This window comes from Cololabis saira, chromosome 2, assembly GCF_033807715.1.
Source record: "Cololabis saira isolate AMF1-May2022 chromosome 2, fColSai1.1, whole genome shotgun sequence".
Taxonomy (NCBI): domain Eukaryota; kingdom Metazoa; phylum Chordata; class Actinopteri; order Beloniformes; family Belonidae; genus Cololabis; species Cololabis saira.
Genome location: NC_084588.1, coordinates 17,773,223 through 17,792,902, shown reverse-complemented (window position 1 = coordinate 17,792,902; position 19,680 = coordinate 17,773,223). Strand labels below are relative to the sequence as shown.

General features: G+C 38.4%; 1 protein-coding gene across 3 annotated transcripts in view; it reads left to right on the top strand.

Moving 5' to 3' along the window:
• tspan4a (tetraspanin 4a) overlaps positions 1–19,680 on the top strand; it is a 213,877-nt gene that overhangs the window by 117,711 nt on the left and 76,486 nt on the right. For all 3 annotated transcript variants that reach the window (XM_061709347.1, XM_061709337.1, XM_061709355.1), the window contains one exon: positions 10,839–11,030. In XM_061709347.1, coding sequence (XP_061565331.1) covers positions 10,839–11,030 — 192 coding nt within the window. The remainder of the gene's footprint in view (positions 1–10,838; positions 11,031–19,680) is intronic.

Here is a 19,680-nt window from a genome sequence, read left to right as displayed (position 1 = left end):
CAAAATCTTTGTGTAGACCAACTTTTTAGGTTTTTATATTTGCAAAGGGACATTCTTTTTCTGTTGAATGTGAATACAGACAAGTAAACAACAATAGCAGAGAAATAATCTATGTAACAACTTTACCGTTGTTATTGTGAACTGATTGGATGAAGAAAGTGATTATTGTGGAGCCTGTCAACCAAAAGAACAAAATATATAATCTTAGTGAAATATGAGAAATGTTTAGCAAAGGATAAAACTCTAAGAGGAGTAACAGTGGACAATTCAGTTACAAGGGTGGAAAGAAAAACATTGTCAGAAGGAACAAACACCTCATATGAAGTGTTATATTTTTCTGCGTGTTCTTCTCTTGGCAAACACAAAGAAAGCCCTTCATAGGCTCTTATCTTGGTGAAATCTCACATCAACAAAGATCAAACAAGGATAAGATTTTTGTTTTCTCTAAATTGTCTAATCTTCTCTATATTTTATCCTTTTTTTATATCATACCTAAACTGGGACAACTATTTACAATTTTATGGTACCTGGCTGCAGAAGAGTGTGTGCAGAGTAAAATGTATCATAATGCGTTTCATTTTTATGAGGTTTAGTAATAAATTCCATCATACTGTCACCTATTTGCATCACAAAGATGATTTCATGTGGCTTGTTTTTCAAGGCTTTTTGTATCTCAAAATGTTTGTAGAGTTACGTGATTACAGTTGAACACAGTTTTATGTGAGGCTCATTGGACTGCAGAATTTTTAAAATGCAGAACTTAGTTTGTGTACTTTGCCTCTGAGGTTTGTAAAACAACTCCAACCCCTCCCTGGTTGTTTATCCGACCGTCTGAGTGAAATGAAGCATGTTTTGTTCACGTTCATGATGGGAGCATAATAGTCCACATACTGCTGAAATAGAGATCAATATGACACGAATGCATCCCAGCGCTTCATTATTGACTCTTTGATTTTGGAGTCCAGCCATATGAGACTGTGCTTCTCTTCACTATTAAAGAATACAATTGGATTCTTCAAAGTTTTGTTTGTAAAAAAAAAACAAAGTCAATTTGAACAGATGAGGGAATAGTATGGCTCATTCCAAAGAAATAATTAATGGTTGAATTGAATATGTCCTTTTGAATGAATTGATCCTTCCAAACATCTTATGGTGCAAAGCAAGCATCAAAACATGCAATTTTTTGATGGTATCCACATATTTTGAGCCCCATTGCTTTGAGATAATTTAATTAGAAGCTTTACTTGGCAGCATGCAGCATAATCTAACAGCTATCAAGTGAACTGCTTGCTGCATGGATTCAAACCCATTAAAACCTTATCACTGTAGCTAGAACACACACATTGTGTCATTATGTGTGTGTGCGTCACAACGTCACGTCACATACTGTAAGACCTCAAGAGAGATAGCGGACGCACATTTTCCAAAACTGCGGGGGAAGGTTTCTACACCCAGTTGTAACTGAAAGTATCGGAGGCCTAATGGCCGGGATACTAACTTGTCCGTGTGGGTTAGTAAGGAAGGGAGGAAAACTGGCATGATCTCTCACCACCGGTACCTTTATCGTTCTGCTGTTTCCCACTCAGGAGCCAGTGTGTGGAGCTGAATCCACGACACCCACTCTAAGCTTTTGATGGGGAAACAGGAGCACGGAAGCTTCGGTAGTGAGGAAACACGTTATATGGGTCCACTTACACAGGCCCGTAACAATATAATACACAAATGTAACGATCGTCGGTCTGCATGAGAGACCGTTGGCGCGTTACACAGTAATAAGCAAACAATTATGTTCCCCTTTCCTGGTCGTCCTAGCCTGGTCACGTCCTCTTGGTGCGCACGGTCCCCGTTCCCCTTGTCAGAACGTTTGCGGGTAAATCTGTTGTAACTCCGGTGGGCGAGTGGGCTTTCACAAGCACAGCTGGCAGGATGGGTCCTCAGCTGATGCTGGTCACACTAATCAGAGATGAGGTGTAGTCCTTACAAAACGTAAGGACAGTAGACGTTTCCCTTGCGATGAAAAGTCGGAGAGCGAGATTTTGGAAGCAGACCAGCGTTCCTTGGTGAACAGCTGGATGGTTACGCTGTGCAGGGGGTCCTGGTAAAGAGCAGCTCTTTTCCTCGCCTTTCCTCGTCGCCGTGTTGACGAGCATGTAGCATTTGTACTGTAGCTCATGGAGAGCTCAGAGGAAAAGCTTGGAAATCTGGAAGAAAAAAGGACGAGGTTCGGGAAGCCACTGCTATTTAACCAACAGCGGGGATGCGCTTCGCATCAGCAGGGCCTGCGGACCAATTCACTGTCCTTACTGTACGGGTGTGACCTCAATCCTGCCCCCTTTTGACACCTCTACGGGCAATAAACTGCAAAGCCCGCTGGGCTTTGGAGTCATTCCTTAATTTCCTTTGTTCAAACCAGGCGGTCTTTGAGAAATCAAGGCTGATATCAGAGCTGGGCCTTAAATTTGAAAATAAGGCTTCCCATGTTCAAATATGACTCTGGCCCAACATGAGGAAGTACGCCACAAGCGCTTGAAAACAGTAAGGTAGAAGAGCCACTTCAATAAAAAGTACGGAGACAAGGCCATTGGCACCCATGTCCAAGTAATCCAGTAATGGACCAGTCATCAGTTGCCCTGCTGGTACAGTAGGCTGGCCACATGAACAGAGGGAAGTCCCTGATTTAAGACTAGAACATTTGTCATTGAGGATTTCACCCCATGTCCAACAGCATGAAAGCCTACACAGAGCGCAATGAGTTACGCGAGGGATTAGTGAGCATCAAAGCCACCATTGTGGATGGATCAACAAAGATCCGGAAATACATCAAGAATATGACCCCTAATGGTGAACTATTTAGTTAATGTCTCAGACAGCAGAAAACCAGTTAGGGAGAAGATGGTATGGAGGAGGAGCTAGAAAAACTCATAGAAAAACAAACCAATGCACTGCATGTATCACCGGCAGACTGAAGAAGTGACTGATATTGAGAAGCGGTTAGAAAGGGCTGGTCTGAAGGACAAAATGGAGACATTAATCATAGCAGCACAAGAACAGGCCTTGGAGACCAGAGCATTATGGGCCAGTGTCTATCACACCAGACAAGACTCCAGGTGCAGACTGATACACATATGCCCCAGAGACAATCCAGCAAATAGCAGCAGGATGTATGATGGAGGCAGTTAAGGCATAAATGGAAAGCCACAACCAAGTAGTTGGAATAGTAAACAGGAACATCTGTACTCGATTTAGGTTGGAGGTCCCAGAGTCAAAATGGAAGACCCCCCCAAGGGGTGGAGAATAAAATAGCAAATATCCTGCATCCAGACTGATAAACTGGTAATGGCTAATCAACTGAACTTTGTTGATAGATGTAGCAATCCCAAGGGACAGCAACATCAAGAAGTAAACAACACAAGACAGGGGAAAATACCAAAGACTAAAGGAAGAAATACAAAAGCTGTAGAAGTGGATGCAACACTGTTGCCAGTAGTAGTAAACACTGGAGTTGTGACCTCCAAGCTGGGAAAGTGGCTCCAGAAGATTCTGGAAGCAACTTCAGAGATCTCAGTCCACAACAGCATAGTCCTAGGAAGTTCCAGGCCTCTGGTAGAGGGCCAGAGCTGGAAAAGAGCAACTGCCCTTTTCCCTACTTGGAGAAAAATTATCGTAAAGTTGGGCTCAGTAATGGAAATCACCGCCATAAAAGGAGAGATCTTGGCCAATTTTAACTCATCATTTTGTTCATAAAGCATTTAAAATGTATGGTTGACTCCACTTGGGTTGCATGAACCTTCGGTACAAAGTCCAAACGCTTGCCTGTGGTTGAAGGACCAAGGCTCAGATAAATTTAGTGTAAGGGAGTGGCAGTCAAAGCTGTTGGTGAATCTCAACACTGATGTCCCTTAAAATCCAAACTTGTAAGAAAAAAACATACTCTAATAAACCAATGAAACCATTGAAAAAACAGACATAAGCGAACATCTTCTTTCATGCTCTTTAAATTCTAAAAGCTTGCAACATACAGGATTCTTTTTGTAACCTAAAAATTGGGCACATTGAATTTTTTGTTTGTATTCAAGATGTTAAAATAATATCAGTGAATATTTTATAAAATCTGCTATGTGTAGCCTCAAAAATTAACTACAACTATGAGAATGGAAAAGTAAAGTGATTGGTATGTATGTGTACAGAATTTGAATTACTGGTAAAATAAATTAATAAATGGATAAATCTCTTTATCCATTTTTAGGAAGAGCCTTGTGTATTTTGTATCTGAATGGTAAACAAAAAAACAGATTAATATTATTTTTTTTTTACACTATTACTGATGTAGTCATGCAGTACAAATATTAAAACTGTTAATGGTACTAACATACCATACCAACAATATGAACAAGGCTGGAAAAAGTTGTCTCTGAAGCAACACAAACTGTATTTTTTCCTTTAGACTGTATTCTGTTTCACATAGGATTTGAACAGCAAAAAATGTTATGCACACTCCTCAATATTTGAATCCAAAGCTGTTTTCTAGCTAATTTGAAGATTTTTGTTGGTGAGGACCAATGAAAAAGAAGAAGTGACATCCATGGAAAGATTTTGGTTTGAGTCATTTCTACACAACCAAGTGTCTGTCTATAACATCTATAACATCTCCTGCAGGTATGACTCCTATTAAGTAGGACATTTCTCAAATGTTTGCATAAAGTGACCATGTATTTTCCCTCCATAAGTGTGTATGATGAGTTTATCTCCCTGTCCAGTTTGTTCATTTAAAAAACAAGCAGTAAAAACAAATTCATTTTCGAAAAATGAGGTCAAAGTGAGATGAAGAAATTTCGTGTCTTACGTGGAAATGGTTCAAACTGATGAAAGACTAAATGTCTTTATCAATAAACTTTACAGAATATTACACTTATTTCTATAGATTACACAAATATTTCAGGATGCAGCCTAAGTTTTCAGGCGATATTTGAGTTGTTGCTGTGTGCATAAAATAAGAAATAATGGTCAAATTATCAGACATCTTGATTTTAAGAAATCCTCTTCTGGTCCCGTTTTACAATAAACAAATTAATATTCCATCAGCATTAACTTTCTATTCAAGCTCTTGTACTTAGGGACCATTTCCTGTGGTGAATCTAAAACGTTTCTTGGTAGGAGACACTCAAACGGCACATATCTCAACGAGGGGCCAAGTATAAAGGAAGATCTTTGCACACAGTCGCTTTTTTCTGATTAGGTGTATATATTTCATCTGTCACACCTTTTTAAATATTTTACATAATGAAAAGAAAAGGCTTAGAAAAATATGCAAAACATATCACCAGTTTTACATTTACAGTGGATTAAAAAAAATACTTGTTTGCATGTGAGCAACTTCTGACAGGGAAATAGGAACCTTCAAGCCTAAATACAAGTAAATTACTTGGAAAAACAAGACTCGAGCTGACTGACAGCGGTAAGCAAATGGTCTATATCACGAGAATGACAACCAGCATTGGGATGTAGGTCTGCCAAACGAAATCCATAAAACTTTGCCTGTAATTAATTGGTTTTATTGGGAAATATCAAAGGTAAATGCCAGTCTTCACTCTACCTTTTGTCGCAGTTTGACTAAAATCTCTTCTTCTGGGAGGTTTATTTACAACATTACTACCACAAACTGTTTGAACTGCATCCACCAATGGTATAATCATTACTTTTGGACAGAATGTGTCATTAAAACATCCACCTTTGTTATGCCTAAACATTCAAAATTTAGGCGTCAAGTACATCTACTGTACATATTATTGGGGTGAAATGATCATTAAAGACATGCTTTCATCAACAAATCATTTTTTTAATGAAACAGTGATGAAGTCTGACTATTTCTGCAGATATTTCTGCTGCACTGTACACAGGAGAAAACGCTCTGCTTCAGACATACAGTCCTGCTGTGAGAGGGAGCAGCAGTCCAGATGGTTGCATCCATTTAAAGACTGCAAATACGTGTGACTTTAAAGATTTGGGCAGCTGCTTTTGCGCATGAGGGCTGATCAAGACCTGTTGTGATCACAGATAAAAAGCTAAATTGGAAATACATTGTAAGTACAGCTAAATGAAGGGAGGTCTCAACATGCTTCGAAATTAACTGCACAGACAAGACCGAATTTCAGAGGCAGGCTCAGAGCCTCTGTGCTGGAATGATTCATAAATTGATTAGGCATGGCGACCGAAGATAAAGTAATTTGTCGAGCGCAAATGGCAACCCTCTGCTGGTTCCACTTCTTCAGATGTGAGAATTTAATGCTTTTCTCTTCTATTAGATTACAACAATTGAACTGTCAGGAAAAAATAAGTCAAAATGTCCTTGACATTCTTGCAGGGAGAGTATTTTCAAGGTCATATTACAAGTTATACACAAAATGAATGTTATGTTCACTGAAATGAATACTGATCTGCAGTATCAGTCATTTACAATGTCATGATATGTTTACTGAAATATGAGCTAATGTTACGTGATATAATATGCGCCCTGTTAAAGGATTTGATTCACCAAGTAACAACAGAAACAAACTAGTTTGGACCTCGTAGCATTTCTAGAAAACTTGCATTGATGAATACAAATTACTTTTTTTTTTCAATTGAGCATGTTCATTTATGTATATTAACATTAATACACATTAATGGTGCATAAACTCCAGTGATGAAACTATTATTTTTCTGCTTTCGCCTTTGAGAGAACAGAAACAGAAACTCATTTTTATTTCCCCACTAAATAAATGTTGTCATGTGAAATGCTTTTGCTGCCACAGGCATTAAAAAGGAGACATATTACACCACTTGTTCACATGCTGATACAATTTCCTCAAAGTCAAGATAAATGGGACATTGTTTTCTTTTAGTAGTAGAGATGCAACACAACAACCCCAATTCAAACCATATTTCACAGCCTCATTCCTGGCAGCTGAAAATAAGCCACATGACTCTTCACTCTTTTCTTTTGCAGGGTGTGCATTTGCTCAGATCTGTCCTACAGCTTTGCACCTCCAAGCAAACACATCTTGAACACATATTACGCCAAGACCCCTTAAATCAGTGTGTTTCTATTCAGTCCAAAGGCCGCTAACAAGATCTCTCTAGAGATCTCTTGGAGCTTTATAAGTCCTTGAGGAATCCCCCATAACCCAAACATGCTGCTGAACCTCCTTGTCAGGGTGAATCTAATAGAACATACCAGCTCTTTTGTTGATTTTAAATTTAAATTACAAAAACAACACAAAAAAAAAAAATTATATAATGGTTTTTTTGATTTGCCCTGCATTACACCTCAATTTTGTGGTTAAAACTGGGTGTAGGGAACAAGCGTCATGTCTTCGGCTTTGGAAATTCTTCCTCCTATAGGAGTTGTGGGATGTGGCTATAGGTGTGTATGGATGATGGACGTTTTAATTGACCTTATTGTCATTATGAGCTTTTGAAGGCAAACAGGTCCCAGCTTACAAGGGCAAATATAGAAAAAAAGCAAAAGGAAGATATTTGGTTTTGGACAGCTTCTACTCACAATACCAGAATTCAAATGCTGACCATAACTGGTCAAAAGTCTAATATCCCTAACGCTTTAAACCATTGTGTTTTTAATGTAAATAGTCTATGTACACGGAGGACTTTTCTTTTTTGAAATGTGAATACTGTTATCAGTTTGAAATATTATTTCTCACTGTCTCACGTGTTCAATTTTTCTCCACAGTCATCTGCCAACCATGCCTTAAAATAGAGATAGTGTGTACATAGATTTTAAGATTGCTACATTGAATCTGCTAATAAAATATACTTGAATTCCTTCCCTACTGTGAATGCATGAGTCTGTTTCTTCCTTGAATTTTATGTGTCAAATTCCCTAGAAATTCCCTAGAATTCCCAGTAAACATCAGAGGTCAGAAAGAATGTCACAAAGGTCACCTTTGCTACTGTGTCTCTAAGCTCAACGTTAAAGGGGACCTATTATGGCATCTAATACCTATTTTAAACAGGCCTTGAATGTCTTAAAAACAAGCTTTTGATTGTTTTTGCTAAATAAATTAGAAATTCAGCCTCTGAGTGATGTCTTTATCATCCAATTCTCTAACCTCATTATCTATGCGGGATTCTGAGTGGGAGGGGCTATGATAATGAGGCACTGTGCTGATTGGCTGCCTGAATGACGCGATACACCGCTACGAAAAAATGGCGGAAGCTCCGGCCGGTGGAGTTAGTTGTTGTTGTTCCAGCCAGAGTTAGTTGTGGGCGTGGTTTCACGCATCGGAGGCCAACCTATGTAAATTGCATTTTGGTTACGTAACAAAAGGGAGCAGAATCTGAACGGCTCGTAGATCCACATCACACTGGACGGCTGACCCGGGCGGCTGTACAGACACTGCAGAATTTGGTTGCTTTCCTCCTTCTCTGAGTTGGCAGGCTGAGGGGAGAACACTTTATATATGTTAAAGCAAGAGAAAACGTCTTTTTCATAATAGGTCCCCTTTAAGTTAATGATGCTCGAGATGGATGCTCATCTTAAATGTCTCAGATGTTTGAAGCGAGATGGATGACTTCATGACTGAGATGACGAAGGCCCCCTCCAGAACTGGCATTAAAATGCATCCTAAGCAATTTTACAGTAAATGGGCAGCAAGTAGGATATGATCACACCTGGCAGAAAGATTTGTGCTGAAATGGAAATTCAGTGATCGGATCTGACCTTCCTTCTGTATATGCAAATGATTATAGGCTACGCATCATTTTGCATTGGAAACATCTAATTGTTATTAAACCCTACAGGCACCCGCTGGATATAATGAGACATAACTTGAAGAATAAAATAATTAAAAGTTGCAAAGTTGCAAAGTTGTTTTTTTATTCTAAACTTTATTCAGCAAAGTACATGTACAATACAAATTATGGTGTGTCTGATAAAAAGAAAAGAGTGATGCAACACAAAGAAAAAAAAAAGATTCTCACAGAGAATCCTCACTGTTGGCAAAATGTATTTAGTAAAAGCAGCGTTAAAGCCTGAGAATACAAACACACTTACAGTTCTGATGTGTGTAAAATCTATAAATCCAAATGCACATATATAAAGCAACAGCTGTACATACCAAATTGGATTTTGTTGTAGGATTAGAAGGATGTAGTCTGAAGCAAGATAAATGAGTCCACAAGTAGTTGTTTGGTTTTAACCTTGCTATATCACCATGACAGTTTGTGCTGCAAACTTAACAGGAAAAGCTTTTGTTTTAAATATTGTGTCTCAAAATGGCTTCTCAGGGTATGTTTGTTTCAGATAATAGTTCCATTTCAAATTTTATACTGCATATTAAGCTAAATGAATGATGAAATTACAACAGCTACATTGGATGATATCTTTGTGCTTTGTCAGCATCCATCTTCATTTGAGTGTTGCAGCTGTTAGAAAACCAATTAAAATAGAATAGAGTAATCTTTTTTTCAGAAGTATAATGGTTAAAAATTGAAACAATCGTGTACAATACCTAAACAAAAGTCATATCAGAGCATTAGAAAATGCAGAAGTTTAGAAAACTCTTGAGTTCTTGTTTAAGTCTGTCAGATTTAAACATGAACCCAAAGCCAGAAGCAGAACACTGAGATTAACAGATTCAGCTGATGACCACCACTGTCACAATTATTTCCAACTGCTGGTTTCTCTACTGGGCTTTGATTAAGCAACATTGAGCTGGCTTTGTGGTTAGCTCTGTATACTCAGCTGTCAGTCTGAAAACATCCAATATCTTTCACCTTTATATAAAAGCTGGTCACATACTTGCAATGTCCTATAACCAGTCTATAAGTTTCAGATTCAGTAACTCAGATACAAGAGTCCAGAAATGTTTTATCTTGCTCTTTTAAAAGTTACATGGCTTCATTTTCTGTAACTGTACATTCTAAAAATGTGCTCTTCCATTTTTTTCCATAAATATTTGAGATTTATTTATTATTTATTTGATTAGTTATGTGTTTTTAAATACATAGATAATAAATAATACATATCTTTGCATTCATTTGAATTTGTTTCTGCCCTTCCGTTCCCATATAATGAGGCCTGTGGTTAATCCTTCCAAAGGATTAGCTATTTAAAGGTGGAATATTAGTGTCCATGACATGTATTGGTTCAGTTTTGTCTCTCCTCATTAAGCTGTGCCCATAAGATATTCATCTAAAGCAGTCAATGTCAACGTGAGGCAAACAACACCGTTAACTTTACAAGGACAACAGATCTGCAGTTTGACTATTTTGAGCATAATAAATACGAAAGATCTGCAATAAAGCACCCAGTCATCATGACAGCGGCAGCATCCTCACCACAGATTGAGTGGTTTAATAAGATGTTTTAATGGTTTGTTAGGTGCCCCAGATTCCAAACTTTGATAATCAACCTTAAAAACGCGTATTTCCCCAAAAGTCTTCCCTTTAAAGAAGAAAGTAATTTGATTTTTTGTTAAGTTTAGCTGATACTTAATGCAGGCTTGTAGTTAATGGACATATCTAAAAGTGGTTTTGATATTCTCTAACATTTTACAAAAAGAAAATCACATTTTTCCCAAACACATAATTCCTTAATTAAACTTAATTCCTTGGAAACCCCAGTACTTATGTTCTGCTTCCTATTTGTATCTTTTCAACTGTGGAGTACCCCACCCATTTTTTCAGTCCATGCCCTCAATGGACTCTAATCTTAAAAAAGACAAACACACAGAGGGTCAAAGCAAGACTATAAATACTTTTTTGTATTGTCGTCGTGTGTCACTGTGTTTGCCTGCACTGTCGGCGCGACTGATATCTTTGTGTCTGTGTTTCTCCTGCAGCTGGGAGGATGTGGCATCCTGGGGGTGGGGGTTTGGCTCTCAGTGACCCAGGGAAACTTTGCCACCTTATCATCATCCGTCCCCTCTCTGTCAGCAGCGAACCTGCTCATCACAGTAGGGACCATCATTATGGTGATTGGCTGCCTGGGATGTGTGGGAGCTGTCAAAGAAAGCCGCCCGTTGCTGCTCACGGTAAGTTATTTGCCAGGACAGCAGTTCCTGCTGCTGACTTAAACATAAGGCTGTGTTTCTGTCACAATGACATTTTTCTGCTCTATTTTGTTGTATTTGACACGGTGTGTACTAATTTTACGTAAAGCTATAGGTTTTGACATTTTAACTAGCATTATTTCCTCTTTCTTGACATTGCCCACTGACTGTTATGACACGATGGTTATTCAGATGGTTTCCATCTCACGAAAAAGCATTTTCAGTTCATGTGATGAGCTGGTCCATGGGCAAGTTTTATACATAAGAAATTATTTACTTGTACATTTGAAATTTCTTTAAATCGGAATCGCATATTTATTATTTATTATATTATATTTACACCGCAATGCCTTATGGGTAGTGACGTCAGACGGTGGCACCTGCTAGCCCTCGTACACTGTTTTGACACCCAGAAACAGATGAAAACACAGCTAAACAGCTGACGGCGCAACAGAAACATGGATGAAAATGCAGTTAAAAACATTAAGGTGACGGCGCACCTAGAAAAAAGGAAAAAAAAAGAGCCACCGAACTACGTCATCGCCCCCAGAATGCATTGCGCAGGTAAAACATGGCGCCTCCCGCAGGTCAAAATATGTGATAAACATTGTAGATTTTTAAAGCAATTAGATTATTTTATGTGTTTCTAACAACATATTTTAGTATAAGAGAACAATTGTGGCTAATTAGGGACTACAAGTCTTAATAACCAGGGTTCCTTTTAAAATGCACACATAGTGCTCTTTGTGTTTAATTACTAAAGTAAAAGTAAATCTGCTAAAAAACAGAGTATCCAGGCACAAAACAACAGGCAACCAGAATAAAGTCTAAGTCTGGTCCTTCATTATAAATCGAAGTTGGTTCCCAGCTGATCAGTCGAATCAGAAACCAATCCAAAAGGTAATCCGAAGGGCTCAGTGCACAGGAAGCCAGGTTAACAAGAGCTACCATGTCAGATAGGGGTTAAGCCGAAGAAGGAAGCCATCTAACAGGCAGGGTCAAAACATGAGAAAAAAAAGCATTGAACGCTGGACCACGTATATGACGGAGACAGGCTGGCTCTGGGAGACTGAGAGTGGCTCTTATAGGCCAAACAGGAGCAATCAATGCATATGAAGCGAATAAGCAGCCACGTCCGACGTCCAACAGGAAGAGGTTTAAGTGGAGACCACAGAGACGGCAAGAATATAAGACAGGGAAATTAAAGAAAACAAAGCATAACACAGACAGTGGTTTGTGCCACAGAACACTTAACATTAAATCAGCATCAAAATGTATCGCCACACAGTCATTTATGATTATGGCTTGCTGAAAAAATGTGTAAGTTTCAAATCTGTCCATTGTCTACGTCAAGTTTACCTCTAGGTCACATTAGCATAGTTCAGCACCATTGCCTATATTTTTAAAAGCTGTTAAATGCAGACAGCCAGGCCACAGTAAAGGGCATCTTAATAGTATACACTGCATTATACATCAGTGGTGTTTAAAATAAAAGCACAATTTCTTTTTATGGTAATTTAGGTAAGTTGACAAGTTATAATTTCTAAGGTCCATTTATACTCCACTTTCGTTTTCGTTGTTTCCTTTTCTGTACATCCTTTTGTATGTGGTTCCTGTGGTTGTTTAGCAGCACATCTACCGGGGGACAGGGATGAATCAATCCCTTATTAACAGAAACTGTTTGCTGTTTATTTAAGCAAAAATATATTTAGATGAGTTGACCGTGGAGAACAGTAAACTTGTTTATGTTCAATGTTTTATTTGCGCTACGGTGGAAGAAACAAAAATAGCGGTGTGAACAGTGATGTTGTATGAGACCACTGAACCAAAATCAGTACATAAATGTTGTGTTCTTTCATTTCATTTTACCGAAATTGATGACAAAACTTCTAGTTATTCTTGCATGTCTGCCGGAACAACTGACATTCTGGGTGCTTTCACACCTGTGGCCCGTTTGTTTTGTTCCGATTCAGGGGCTGAATCGATACAGTTGTTCCGTTTCTCGTTTGTGGGGTTTGTGTTCACAAGGCAAACGTCTGTACCGTTTCAAAGCTGATAACAAATGCCATGCGCAAACCAGCTGCTCTCTGATTGGTCAAATGAGTGTACCATATTGAGCACATGATCGAAATAAATACATAAATAAATAAATAAATAAAAAATCTCCGGGGAGGAGTCTCTGAAAAAAAAAGACGAGCAAAAGACGACATGCAGAACTAACGTCAGGAGAGATGGGACTATTTCTTTCCACAGTGGGCTATTTTTACTGGATAATATGTATTTCTGATTAATTAAAAACTAGATAAAATATATTGTGAGTTCCTCTTTCATATTTACATTATTGGTAACCGTTTTATGAATCACTTTGTGTCGGGCCGGAGCTGTGTGATTGTATACCACGGCCTTTCGCGATGTATTGCTTAAATATTAATATTTAATTTATATTATATATATATAAATTAAACTCTCCCACTCTGTTAAAGACGTCCTGTGTTTATCTTCATATTTTCGTTTGGCCGTGCACTTTTTCCCTGCCATTTTGAGAGTGGATTTTTTCCCTCCATTTTATTTCCGTCACAATCACGAGCGCGCCCGTATTCATGGGTTTCAGTCACGTGACATTTTTTGTTGTCAGCGCCATCTTGAGGACCGACCGAGGACCTTCACGTTGCGCAGCCAATATGACGTCTCACCTAATAACTCACTTAACTCCTGAAGAACAGCAACGGTATCTACAGAAAATTGACACTTTAGGTTTCGATCCGTATATAATAGCTGATCAATTACTGACTCCACTCCAGTCTGCCAAAAACCTGCCAGATTTGTCGTTTGCGGACATATATCTACCTGGTCCACAATCTTTCTCCATACACCGGCGAAGCTCCAAGCCGTTTCCCACATCTCAGTAATGATCTGACATGCTGACATGTTTGCTGCATTTAACACCACACGCCGCTCATTCCACGCTGTTTGCTGTTTGATTGCGTCACCACACGTAGTTATTAATGCCGCGTTCCATTTACCTCGGAAATCGGAACTGGGAACTGGGAAAGGCAGCCATCTTGGAATGGTAACTCGGGGGTGGTGAAGCTTCTCCCACTTTCCCAGTAGGAAATCCCACTTCGAGGGGCGTTCCAGTTGAAAATTCCCACTGGGAACTGGGAAATTCCGACTTCCGAGGACAAATGGAACGCGGCATTAATGTTGTTTTTTCCCCACTTACTGGACCTTTTCTCTCCCTCCCGTCCCTCATGCTCCTTTAAATGGGAGCATTTAAAATAATGTTTTTATTTAAAGTAACTAAAAAGTAACTTTTCATAGTAACGCATTACTTTCTGGTCTAAGTAACTGAGTTACTAACTGAGTTACTTTTTAATGAAGTAACTAATAACGGTAACTAGGTACTATTTCTATGGTCTTTACTCCGTACCAAAAAACAGATGAAATCAACGCAGGATACGGACAGAAGGATACGCACAGAAGGATACGCACAGAAGGCTTCGTCCGTCTCCATATCTACAAGGAATACAGGGGAATATTTCCCCTGTAGTCGCTTTTGTTTGGGTGTGTTTGGGTGTGTACCAGCTGGAACAGGAGTCAGCAGTGCAACAAAATGTGTGTTTCGTTATGAATTTTAAGAAGGCATGAGTTTACAGCAGCTACACTGGCTCCAGGCTGCACCTGACACTTGACTGACCTGAATTTTGAACATGCAGATCATATTGATAAAGTACTTCACACTATCTTATTTAACCAATTACTAAAAGGGCACAGTTATTGTCAGGAAAAAAAAAAATACTTGAAAATCAATAATTTAGGAAAAATTGCACAACAAGAGAACACAAAAATCATTCCTGTGTGAATGAATTTGGATCATAAGACTGATGCATGATATTTTCACCACAGTTGCTAGAGTGTGTGTCAAAATGATGAGAAGCGTTGAAATACAAGTTGCTTTAATGAGGGACAGAGCAGCCTGTTCTTCTGAGGGATTAGAAGAGACTTCTTTTCAATTTCAGTCACATTTTCATGTCTATAACTGACAAGGGACACCGAGTCTTGCATCACTGCTGTGAGATATTTGACAATGTTCTGTTGCACTCATTGCTGAAAATTGTTCAGTTGTCATTTGATTTGCAGCATCAAACATTAGTTACTGATTTACAGAGTTCAAGATGTTTTTGCAGCTCTGTGATCTGGATGACTTCAAACACATTTTTAGCCCATATATCAATTTAAAATCTCACACCGAAAACTTTTAAACACACATACTTAGTGAGTCCTTTTTGTAAGACCCACATTCATATTCAGCAGTATTATTAAAGAAAGCTTTGAAGAAATTTACCAAAAAGGCATGCTGATTTCATTTTGAGTGTTGAAACTGATCAATTAAGAAGAATCTTTGAAACCAACTTGATGACCCATTTTATCTTGTTTCAGATTAAGATATTAATATACTATAAACATGATTGATGTGACATGATTGTTGTGACACACATGTTGGAGGAGCTTGTAATAGAGAATGACAATGTGACATCACATATCAGCCATTGACATCTTTGGAAGTCAATCCAATCTAAGTGGATGAGGCGTTCATTGTTTCTATTGTGAGTGAGGTTGCTGTCGAATTTAGTTTATTGTGTTCCACAACATCATCATACTAGGACAACACTTCTGTGTAAAGACCTGTCATAGCAGATTACACAACAGATACTGAAACAAAATTGACAACGAGATGCCCCCCCCCCTAAAATCTCTTACATGGAAAAGGCATGAGGGAAATGATGCCACAATTATGTGATTGTTGCTAGACATACAAATCACATCCACCTCAGAATTAGCCTACTAACAAACCATTTACTTCTTAAAGAGTCCCAATCCAGTAATGTTATTTTAAATGACATGCCTGCTGAGATTACGTTTGTTAAAGTCGTATGTAAAATCTCCAATTTATGTTCATGTAGAACCTTTCAATGTCTTTATCCAACACGACCAAGGACTTAAGAGCTATACACCTTCACCCAAACATTCCTTTCATTCTCCAAAAAAACACAAACATCTACAGAGAAAGGTGATTTAGAATTACCTCTTAATTTAACACACGATTTTTTAAAAACATGCTGGCGAAAACTGGAGAATGTAGAAAAAAAGACAAAAAAGCTCAAGGATGGCCAGTACTGGGCCAGGGCCAGAAAGGCTCCAACAAAGCATTATCCAACAATCAGTGGATGATAATTTAACTGAACCAGTTTATTTTGTCTGTAAAGTGCCCTGAGATAACCTTTCTTAGTAACTGGGGCTACATACTGCAGATAAAATGAACTGAATTAAACAGAACAACAAGTCAAAAACCAGAATTTTCTTGTTATTTTGAAGGGAAGCTTTCTGTTGTCTCTCGTAGCCATGGAAGGCAAACGTTGACCTCCTTTTTGTGCTTCGGTCTAAATGTCAAGCACCTTGGTGATGAGAATATCTAAATCTTTCCTTCTTTTTTGGAAGATGGTGGGCGTGTAAATCACAGATCAACCACTAAGCAAATAACAAAAGGATGAATTGCTTCTTAATTGTATCTTTGTCGATTGAAGTCATTACTAAAATTCACTGCCAGTAGGGTAAAGGTAAAAGTAATTAAAATGGGATATTTTACTCTAAAGCTGAGACACAGCCGGTATCAGGGCAGGTCAGAAGGCACAGAGGAGATGAGATTGGTCTATGACCTAATCGTGCCGCAAATGAATCAGGAGGAAGTGATTTGTGTGGTGAAAATGGAAGTTGACCGACCATACTGAAAGTTTTCTTTGGGGTGAGAAACAGAGCCTGGGGAACAATAAGTAGACACTGACATACTGTAAGCACAAGGCTGTTATCTTAAAAGGGTTCCTGCGTATCCACGCTTAAGGCTGTGATATCCCTCCTGGGAAAAAAAGTATTGATTTTGGAGGGACTCCTGAACTTTGTGCCTGACATGATGGCTGGTTTGTCAATACACAAGGGGCTACTGCAGCTTTTGCATTGCATGGCAATCACAGTATGGATGAACACAAAGGACTCAATCGTGCCTGGACTTTGATTGCAGCTGACCGAAAAGGTCTGTTAAGGTGTCATATTGTACCCGCGCTAAAGAGGAATATCAACACTGCTTGCTAAAGAAACAACATGAGTGTGTGCACAAAGTCCTCCAGGGCTAAGCATGTAAATTCTCCTAATGTGTGCAGTATATGCATGTAACCTTTCACAAGCTAAAAGCTGTGTAATCCTCTTCAGCAATAAAACACAGAGAAAACTTTTAAATGTTAAGCTCATTTTTAAAAGCTGTGCTCTCAAGGTTTGGTATCTTGCAGCTTTGCATTTCTCCCCTAAAGCATCAGTTGGTAACGTAACAGCTGTGTCTTCTTGGTCTCATTGAACCATGACTGTAATGGAAGAAAAACCAGCAGGACACCAGCTTACCACGACAGGAACTGAGAGCTCTACTTTGCTGCATGTTATATCTCTTCTGCTGCAGTGACATGATTGTATGATTCATGTGCCAGACCCACCTGTATGTCACAGGATTTCTTAAGGGAAGCAATCATGGCAAGAAACAAAACGACACAGTTTGTTTTTTTTCTTGCCATGATGTTTTTTTTGTCTGTTTTTTGGTAACAGTGATATCTTCTCATCGAAATAGAAGACATTTCTGAGCTAAAAATGAGCCTTTTGCTGAATTATTTTGAAATTATACCGTAACAGCCAGGGTAGTCTCATTTACTGTATGAAAAATCCCACTGAATGAAGAAACTTTCTAACTCATGCACAAGAATGATAGAAAAACTAGAAAAAAAATCAAATGTACAACCTACAAAACATATAAACAGCATCTGTAATATATTCTCTTTAAATGTTATACAATGTCAAGCAGATTCAAATATTTGTTTAGAACAATCCCGAATCAGAAAAAGCTGGGATAAGTATTTCTGACATTTAAGGTCTTTGTGGTTTGGACAGCAAAGCTTTTCCACTTTTTGTCCTCCCTTCTCAGAGAGCATCATTGGCGCACTGATGACTGAAGCCAGTGAGGCATTGCAGTTGTTGACTCCCCCCCCTTGTTCTTGCATACACATAATAAGGTGACACTGCAGACGTTTTTAATGTCAAAATATCAGTTTGAATTTCATTTAAGGGAATATTTGATTATGTTTTAGGTAGTTTCATCTAGCTCTTGTGGTTCCGCATCGCCACTGTCTGCAGAAACCATCCAAAACTTACTTAACTAACTTATCCCATCTAGGTCATCTCTTGTGACAGCTTCATATCGCTTATCCCTTCGTTTGGAGCTTCTATAAATATTTTCTGCTGGAAGCCTTGACTGCAAAATGGGTAAAGTATTTTAGTTTGAATAATGACAATAGAGGGATGAAAAAAGGGGAAAAAAACAACAAAAAAACAATTTACCAGGCCAACATTTTTACTATTAATGTAGGACTCACACGCACAATGAAGAGCATTAACAACCTGATCTCTGTTTGGTTTTACTCTGCAAGTCTTTCTACACAAATCTTACTGTGAGATGGTTATACCACAATAAAATAAAAGCAGCTGAGATGTTTCAATTGTGTCTTTGTCAGAAAAACAAACATGTCAATAAAATCTTCAACCTGCAAAGTCATTTGGCACAGATGATGTTTTTAGCCACAATTGTCAACCTGCTGCAGATATTTGTATTATTATTATTATTATTATTATTATTATTATTATTAATAATAATAATAATAATAATAATAATAATTTGAGTGGGAAGTTACATCTGTCCTAAATTATGTGTCATCAACAATGCAAATGCTTGAATGCTCTGCTCTTGATTTAATTGCCGTGCTGTAATTGCTTTTATTATTGGCATTCCCACACATGGGGCTCACAAAGGGATTTTCATCATTTATAGTTAATTTCCACAGCCTCTTGTAATCCATTCACTGTGGCAGTTTGAAATTCCTCGAGCCAATTTGATAGCTTTCTTGTAGTGTATTATAAGAGCAGAATGTAGTGTTTTTTCATAAAATGATCCCATTTCGTCCAGCTCTTGCCTCTAGAGCTACATTTCTTATTAAGAGCTGAATAATGGCAAATATTTCCAGCGCCACAGGGGATGGGTCTGGTTGTTTTCAAAGTCCTGGCGAGTATCACTTCTCATTCTTAACAATGTCCTCTTGCACTATGGTTTAATTTCATTGCTTTTGAACACATCCCCAAGAATACACAGAAAAAACTAAAATAGTAGCCGACCAGCCCCCACCCTTCCTCTGGTTAAAAAAACCCCCCAAAACTGTCTTTCTCAAACTTGTGACTCCTAAATGATTTCCATATAAGCCACCACAGACTTAAAAAACCCAACTGAATATAAGCTTTAAATGAAAGATAACCAGTAGCAGGCGGTAGTTTGTGTAATAACTGTTGAGAATAGCTCATGTACTAACAGCAGATGGATAAAACTGACAACTGGTTTGTATAAAAAGATAAATATTGAGCAGCTAAAGAGCAACATGTTTTATTCAAAAGATGTTAGAGCTAAAGTGAGAGTGAATATTGGTGGCTAGGGTCCAAGATAATCCAAACTGATGCTCCATGCCTACTCATTAATAGCAGGACCCAGAGT